This window comes from Sinocyclocheilus grahami, unplaced genomic scaffold (assembly GCF_001515645.1).
Source record: "Sinocyclocheilus grahami isolate Dianchi unplaced genomic scaffold, SAMN03320097.WGS_v1.1 scaffold307.1, whole genome shotgun sequence".
Classification (NCBI taxonomy): Eukaryota; Metazoa; Chordata; class Actinopteri; order Cypriniformes; family Cyprinidae; genus Sinocyclocheilus; species Sinocyclocheilus grahami.
This window is the reverse complement of record NW_015505486.1, coordinates 866,974-875,908: the sequence shown is the minus strand read 5'-3', so window position 1 is coordinate 875,908 and position 8,935 is coordinate 866,974. Positions and strand designations below refer to the sequence as shown.

At 35.6% G+C, this 8,935-nt stretch overlaps 2 protein-coding genes across 2 annotated transcripts in view; one reads left to right on the top strand and one right to left on the bottom strand.

Annotated features, from left to right (window-relative positions):
- LOC107601588 (uncharacterized) overlaps positions 1-1,270 on the top strand; it is a 10,468-nt gene extending 9,198 nt beyond the window's left edge. Inside the window, exon 4 of the mRNA XM_016293831.1 lies at positions 306-1,270. Coding sequence (XP_016149317.1) covers positions 306-1,178 — 873 coding nt within the window. The 3' untranslated portion in view covers positions 1,179-1,270. The remainder of the gene's footprint in view (positions 1-305) is intronic.
- A 2,662-nt stretch (positions 1,271-3,932) lies between these two features.
- Positions 3,933-4,796, bottom strand: LOC107601552 (NAD(P)(+)--arginine ADP-ribosyltransferase 2-like). The gene is made up of 2 exons (XM_016293786.1): positions 4,746-4,796; positions 3,933-4,670 (listed from the first exon to the last, which is right to left on the bottom strand). The coding sequence occupies exons 1-2, from the start codon at positions 4,794-4,796 to the stop codon at positions 3,933-3,935; spliced, it is 789 nt and encodes a 262-aa protein (XP_016149272.1).
- Positions 4,797-8,935: the final 4,139 nt, after the last annotated feature.

Genomic DNA, 8,935 nt, shown 5'->3' with positions numbered 1-8,935 from the left:
CTTAGGTTTAGGCTTGCTTCAGAGAGGCTGGGGTCCGATTTATGACATCCTGTTGTCAGGGGCCTCTGTGGAATTTTTGTGACTCCTCGTGCCTCAACTCGGTTCTGACCAAATCTTAGATTGTCTGATTCGGTCTGATATCCTACAAGACTAACTAAAGTTGAAAAAGTGAAAAAGCATAATAGCACCCCTTTAAATAATTTAATAAAATATAATTTTAAAAATGTAATATTAATGTTTCATATATTATTATTATTTCTTATCAATATATAGATTAAGGGCTTAATTAAATCTTTATTTCCCAGAGATCGTTGCAACAAGGAGCCAGTCCTCACAGGAGGTGGATGCACCAGCGGGTTGGTGTTCCCGTTCGCGCTCCTCAACACCCTCCGCGTGTCGGCATCCGCCTTCCCGACCCATCCACCACTGGGACGACGTCCCAAAATCCAGCCCCGCCTGCACGGGTTCAAAACGTGACCAACCAGCCCTCACCTCCTCCCCAGCGGAGCAGCCTGGACCCTGGAGCCTTGAGCGGCCTGCAGGAGCAGATCCAGCTGTTGGGCTCCGAGCTGAGAAGTTTGGGACTGGTGTTGAGGATGATGGTGGACCATCAGGGCCGACTGGAGAGAGAACAGGCCCAGCAGACTCAAGTCCAGAAGCAGATCCTCAGCACCCTGCAAGATCTCGCATCCAAATTCGAGCCTCTGCAGTCCACATCTGCGCCAGCGTTACCAGTGTCTTGTTCCCTGGCCTCCTCTGCACCCTTTGGCCAGACTGCAACCGGTCAGGGCGCTTACGCTCAGTGCAGCCAAGCTCAGACACGATACAACGAAATCCATGATTCTGGTCTAGAGAGCATTGAGGTGTTTTCTCTAGACCAGCTCAGCCCACCCAGCATGAATGGGTTTCAGCAGTGCCCAACCTCCGGGGGGCCCCAGTTCACCCACACACAAGCGTGCACGCCAACATTCACCCAAACCCACACTCAAACATTTGCACCCCAGTACACACAGCCACACACAGACTCCTTTACAGGGATGGATGATAAATCAGTAGACATGCCCTCCACCAGTGCAGACGGGTCATTCCAGGCCTGTAGCCCCCCTAACCAGTCCTCTAGTCTTCCGGTTTCGCCACACGAGCCCGAGCTGAACATCATTAAGGTGGAGAACGTCTAAGAAATGGCTCAAATTTGGACTACAGTGTATTTTATTGTACACAACTGTTTTAGCTTCCCAGAGATGGAAACTTGTACTAAGTAAAAAAAGTTCCCCATGTTTTCAGTTTTATTGAATTGTATACAGTAATTTTGTCTTTTTATATGAAATGAAAATAAATATCAGTAGACATAGTTTGTGCTCTTATTTTTGAATTTCTGTTTATTTAAGCACAGGATCGAAACCACAGTGTCATAGTAAAACACTCATTGGTTTATAGAACGAAAACCTGAAAACAACAATAGTTTGTTGAATTATTATTTTTAGATGTTTAATACAGGTATGGTCTATTCTAATGTTTTAAGATTGAAATATAAATGAAACGTCGGTTTTAGAAATAAACACATGATGGTATGACTAAATATATTTTAAAAAATGCTTCGAAATCAGCATTAAAACAAGTATAATAAATGAAAGAAGACTGAAACTTTTTTTTCTGACCTTAAATGGACACATTATTTTTATTTACAAAATAACTCGCCTATGCAACTTTTTTTTTGGTAGAATGTTAAATAATGATAGAGTACAACATAAATATTCCAAATCGTATTTTTGCCCTAGCCTGAATCACTACGGTAAGCCTATGAGATGTAATTGTATTTTAGAGCTGTCGGGATGGATTTCTGGAGGAAACTGCATACATCCGTCATTCTACGTGTGTTTACCACATATCAGTAAATGAAAAAAAGACAGTCAGGTTACTACTAAATGCAGTGGAAGGAGTCGTATAGCAACTGGAAGCCACAACAAATGAACGTCGAACCAAAATGAGTTTGCAAGCAAATAGTGAGAGCGACAGAGCCGGTAATAGGCTACTTTTAGCTTGCACAGCATCACATTTGTTATGAATGGTTTACAAATGAGTGGGTATTATACTACAATACAACTTTAATGTGTTTGCCTTTTATAGCCTGCTCAACAAGTTACAGTGGTTTCTATCGCTTTACTTTATCTGATATATGATATTGATAGCAGTCGTTAACAGAGGTTTAACTCCATTACTTGAGTGAAAGTACAGATACTGCTGGTCATATATTACTCCATTACAAGTAAAAGTTGTAAAGAAAGATTGTTACTTAAGTAAAAGTACAGAAGTACTTGCTTTTAAAAGTACTTAAGTACCAAAAGTACATTTCCTTTTTTTTATGTCAATGCACTGTTTTATTATTGCTGTATGTAATACTTGCAATACCTCTGAAGCAACTTACAATACATTACACCTGCTGAATACACTGACTAGCTTGTAGTATCTTTGGAATAAAGAGCTTTTAGAACGTTAAAAACCTATGGGGGAAAAAACAACAAAAAAATTATTTAACACCCCTACCCACCCTCACAAAAGCAGGATGGTAGTGATCTCACACAGCTCTGACAGTGTGTGTGCACACATCTATGTGTAGCCATTCATCCACATTTGAACAGAGTGGACAGTGAAATCCTGTAAATACAGAGTGATAAGGAAAAAAAAATCGAACCTGCTCAGCAACACCTGTACAACTTTACAACAGCAACACTGCTTTAACAAAAAAGCAAAACAGCAAGACTTATTTGACATCAAAACATTAAAAATGCTGTCTAATCGCTCTCGCTGTGCTTTGGTGTCACACACAGAATGGTCTGCAGTGCTGCTTCAAGTATTAGGAGACGCACAACAGTTCTTCTGTGGTTTTATAGGTAATATTTTCACTTACACAATTTAGCAAAATCAGACAATATTGTGTCTAATATAAACCACAATATTAACTTCTTATTATTGAATTGTTGTAAATAAATATCACATTTGGAACTGGTCAGTGCTCAAAAAATGCTGGGAAATCTCTTCATGTAGCCCTACAAGAGTGATTACTGATAAACTGTCTGAAAAAACGACCCACTGACTTTCAAAGCTGCTAATGACTTTCTACTTCGAGGACCTTGATAGAAATGTAGAGGAGTGAAAAGTACAATATTTGTCTTTCAAATGTAGTGAAGTCATAAGTTTCCAGAAAAAAATTATACTCAAGTAAAGTACCGATACTCAAAAAGTGTACTTAAGTACAATACTCAAGTAAATGTACTTAGTTACTGTCCGTGAACAAAAGAAAAAGACTGAAAATTGTTTTTGTTACAGTGTCTGTATACTTTATTTAATTATGTTCATTAAACAAAATCTGTTTTCTGACAAAGAATTATTGAAGAGGAAATAGCTGAGAGAGAGGAAATATGTGTGTGGAACTGATAAATTCAGAGCATTTTGGTAACACTTTATTTTAAGGTTTCCTTGTTACACGTTACATGTACACTCTTAAAAATAAAGGTGCTTCACGATGCCATAGAAGAACCTTTTTGTCTAAATGGTTCCATAAAGAACCTTTAACATCTGAAGAACCTTTCTGTTTCACAAAAGGTTCTTTGGGGCGAAATAAGGTTCTTCAGATTATAAAAACTTAAGAAACAGATGGTTCTTTAAAGAACCTTTGACTGAATGGTTATTTGTGGAACCAAAAAGGGTTCTTCTATGGCATCGCTTGAAGAACCTTTTGAAGCACCTTTATTTTTAAGAGTGTACTTACTATGATTATGCAAAATTACAAAAGTAACCCTAAACCAAACCCTAATCCTTACCCTTATCATATAGTGAGTGAGTACATGTAGTTAATGAATATTACTCAGTACTTAAATGTATAATTACACTGTAAAAAGGACACCTTAAAATAAAGTGTAACCACTTTTTTTTCAGTGAATAACATTGTGCATAGGTGGTTTCTTGAATAGAGCACAGTTGAGGTCACTTCTTGTTCCAGTGCTTTTCAAAGTGAACACAGTGTCACACCAGAGATAAGGCTGATATTTTCTTGTCCTGACAGCAGTGACTTTAAACTTCTCATATGGAGGAATCAGCACCTCTCTCTCATGAGGATACTTAGAATATTCTGACACATCAGCACCTTCACAAGTGTGGATTTCAAAACAAGATTTAGATCCAAAACCTTGTGCAATCTTACGATCAAGAGAGGATGAAGCAAATGAGCCAAAGCGAACCTCTTTGTTCAGAACATACTTATTAAATTCAACACTAGTACCACGATAAGTATCATAGCATGTATTTTGTGTTTTCTTCAGAATCTGTATCGCTTCTGTTAACAGAAAGTAAAGTGAATACCATTTGTATGTCTTGTGTTTGTACTGTTTTTTACCAGAACGATTGTCAGGATTGAAATGCTGATATACATTATTATCACTGTACACATAAATAGCAATTAAATGACTCCTTTTCAAGTAACCATTTGGGAGCTTGACAAACATTTCACCCACTTGCCAACCAATTTTAAACTGAGCTGAGTTATTGATTTCGTTCATTAGATATTTTGTCTTCACCAGATGTGCCATTTTTGATTTGCATCCCTTATATTGGTCATCAACAGATTTCAGTGCCATATCCAATTTCAGTCCTTCAACAGCAGCTCTGTGATCCTGCAGCAACAGGAATCATAATGATCAATCATCAGTATTCATGTCTGTAATATTCATACTAGAACACAAGCTTACCTGTCCTAGAGCAGCTAAAATGAGAAGAAGAGCTTCAATGATCAGCAACATCTTGATTCAGTCAAATCCCTCAGATGATCGTATAGATCTAGTGAAGAGCAGATGCTGAAAGACAACAGCGTTTCACAAATACATATTACTCCAACAGGAATATGCTACACGGGAATATGCAAATTAGCAGACGTTTTTTAAAGAATCACTTAAACCTGTGATGTTCACTGATGGAAGTGTAATATTAACCTCTAACTTACCTGAGAATATTGTTGTCTCTTTTTTGCCAGATTCTGTTTTCTTTTTGTTCTTTTTCTGGAGCTCAGGGATGAAAGGAGAAGTTCAGAAAATGCAGTCGCTCACTGCCAAATGACAATGACTCTTCAAAGCAAGAGATGAAGAAGGTGGCTTTTTATATCACTGATGTGTATATGTGTGTTTGTTTTAAGACGTAATAGCTGTCTCTGGTTTGTGTGGTGTCAAACTGGACAAATGAACCTTTCAACCAGATTTCTTTAGAATTCATAGTAAGTTTATGCAATGGCGAATTCGCCTGAAAATGTGTAATCTAGAGAAGTAAACCGGATGTCCTCTAACCCAAACCCTAACTCTGAGTTCAAATGAAATTAACATAGGAATGTTTTTGTATTCATTAGCATGTACGATTGCATACCAGAACAATTTTACAACAATCAAAGATGAACAGGGGTTTTCAAGCATCAAAAAATTAAATAATAATAATAATAATAATACAGCTTTACATTTTTTTTCCTGTTCATTAGAATCTTTTTCATTTTTCAATTTCGTCCTGTACATTTGGGCTGATTTCTTCCTGCTCTCTTGATCATGCAGAAGGTTTGGAAACATATCTTGTTTTTAAAACCAAGACTTGCTCTCAAGACCAGAAGAGATCAGAAAGATATCTGGTGCATGTGACACTGTGTTCATGTTAGAAAGAAGTGACCATTAAAAAATACTTTGAAATGCATGTTGTAATGTATGTTACAATGATGTATGTTGTAATCTTCTGATGAAATATACTTCTTTTTTCTTGTGATCAGCACTCTACTAGCAAGTTTTGTGGGGAAATTGTTTCCATGCCAGTTTTTTTTACATTGTTGGCCTACTATCCTTAATTGTTCATTCACATTCATTCATAATAATTAACTTCATACAACTTGAAATATTAAAATATATTAGTATATGTGTTCATTAACATTATTTACATTAACCAAAATTAAGAAATAAAGTGTTATCTTCATTTCATTGCATTTCATCTCTTGCATTAAGTAATGTTAACATATTGTTACAATAGTCTATACAGTTCTAAATACTAAATTCTAAACGTTAAAATTATAAATATGTCAGGAGTCTGATTATTCAGTCTAGTTTCAGTTGTCAACAAAAAAGATGCATGTAAAAATCCATGTTATCCTAACCAAAACAAAAAAAAAGGCAAACATTTTTTTGGGAATGTCTTGGAAATATAACTCAACAACTCTAATTTAGACTAAAAAATGTATTTAGCAGTTATCACACTACTGCTATAACTTTACGTAGAGGTAGAGCTATAAACATGTTCTGTGATGTGATGCAAAAAGATTTCAGTATAAATTAAGAAATGAATTAGAGACACTGGACACTGAATTGAGTCATTTCAAATAGCCTACCTTTATTTCATCATGTTAAAATGATACAAACAAATTGTTTTCTGACAAAGAGTTATTGAATTCTTGATTCTGAGGGGATTTGTGTGGACCTGATGATTAAATCATGTCAATTCATTGCACTTTTATTTCAATGCAACACATTTTGAGTGTGTCTTGAATAGAGCACAGTTCATGTAACTTCCCAGAGGCAATAGCCGTCATTTCAACATAAACCCCGATATAGTCCGGCTATGTGTAACCCACTTCTAGCCCAAATAACCTTGAATTTGGTTTCATGTCGTTTTTTGGCAAAATAACTCGTGAGATGTATGCTATTCCATCATGTAAGCAAAGTAACAGCGTTTACAAGGTGTTTGGTTTCATTTCTTTGACATGTTCAATACTTAGCCTGAGCGTAGCCACGATTTAGCTCGTAGTCAGAGCGGCTATCTGTAGCCCACTTATAGTCAAACCTGACTCACTGTAGTTTTTGGCCAGACAGCACATGAGATGCTTGATATCCCATCGTGTTCGCAGTGTCAATAATATCTACAAAGATATAAGTGTCATTTCATGACATGGTCTATATGTAGCCACGATTTAGCTCTAAATTAGACGGGCTACGTATAGTCAGCTTTTAGCCCACCTGGAGAAATCGAGGCAATCTGTGGTCTAATTTTAACGGCTTGGTTACAGCCCTGTACCAGTGACCAGACCAGCGATGAGCATAGCCAAAATAGCCTTAACATTGTTTACATGTAATTTTTGCCCACGCAGCTTCTTCTCAAATGCAAGTAAACTTTTGAAACTTTTTAAATATTTTATTTAATTATTTTACAGCATTATTAAATATAGCATTATTTATTATGCCAAAAATAATGCTAATTTAAATGTTTCAAAAGTTTACTTGCATTTGATAATATGATGTCATGCATCCCACAAGCTGTTAAATGACATTCATATTCTTCTTTATTATTGGTTTATTGTGATCTTGTTTATCACTGGTTATGTTCAACCTAAGGCTGTTCACGTGTTGTTAGATTATGTGATGTGTTTATGTACCTTGTTTGTTTGTTGTAAATGGAAGCATAATAAAAAATGTAAAAAAGTAGAGATAAGGGATGGGCGATACCACATTTTTTAATGCGATACCGATACTTTTTGTTACAATTTTAACGATACCGATACTGCTTGTAATTTTAAATGTGTATGTGATTTTTCAAAATAATGTTAATTTAAATATATATTATTACACTTAAAGGCAAATTACATACACATACTGGCCATTAATAACTCATTTATTAGAAAAGCAAATTTAACAACAAATAAAAATGTTTAAACAACCTTTTTTATTATTAAATAACATAAATATTAATCAAACAAACTAAAATACCAACGACATAAACTGTGCATACTTTTACTTATTACTTAATTTTGAACAGACCATTTTTTCTTCATCTTCAACTTTCCCTCATGGAGACCTAAAATGTCCTCAGGAAGTCAGAATTTATTGGTATTACTATACTTGTGGTAACGTTTTGTCCCTATAACGTAAGGAATACCAGGACACCCCACACAAACGCACACACAAACACACGCACTTTATATTTATTCTTATTCGCCTAATGGTTACGAAAGAGACAGGGAGTACAGTAAATAATGACTGTGCTCTTTGTACTCCCTGAAAACTCTCCTGTAGCGTCTTTTGTCGGACAGAGGGAGACTGGGCAGCTTGTTTTTTTCAGCCTCTTTATATGTTTCAGGGTGTGTTGTCATTCTTGAGAAGTGGGACAAAACAGGGTGCAAAATTGAAAAAATAAAACCTTGTACTCGTAGAAATGAAACTACATTTATGTATCTTATAAGATACATTTATGTATCTACTAAGCTACTGAGCTATGCTTTGATACAACCTCCCAACTTTTCTCTTTTTTAACAAAATGTGCTTTTTTTTAGCTTGGACTGTGTAATATAATTTCAGCTTTATCTTTAACAGCATTCAAGATGTTTTTAACATTTCAAAACACATTCTGGTGTTAGCAGACAGATTACACTTTCACATGTGACCAATAATTCCACAACAAATATAAAATATCATAATGAAATATTATCAAAATTTTCAACTGACGGAGGTGACAGAACTGAGGGAGTTAACTGATATATCTGACGGAGGTGATGAAAACCTGAATTTGTAGTAATTTTAACTATCAAATACATTGAATCAGTCAATTACTGCATTAAAACAAACAACAAACAGTGAGTATGTTATTGTTTATAAAGCTTTTATTCAAGAGTCACATTTAAGTATTTTGATATATCACTGGAACACAAAATCTTATGGTGGTGACATCTGACGGTGTTGACAAATTTGGCATTCCTTTCACAAAACCAATGGAGTTCATGTAGTAGCCTTTTTATTTTTTTCTGTTGATGCTAGATGCTAATAGAACCTGCTTCAGGAGAATAAAAGTATCTAAATATTTCAAATAATTTCCTCAGAAATTGGAAGATGGTGTTGACATATCATGGCTGTGACACAGGAAACATTAA

Coding starts and splice junctions, on each gene's coding strand:
- LOC107601552 (XM_016293786.1), bottom strand. CDS start 4,796: ATGTTGCTGATCATTGAAGCTCTTCTTCTCATTTTAGCTGCTCTAGGA. Junction 4,671..4,745: donor TTTTAGCTGCTCTAGGACAG/GTAAGCTTGTGT, acceptor CTGTTGCTGCAG/GATCACAGAGCTGCTGTTGA.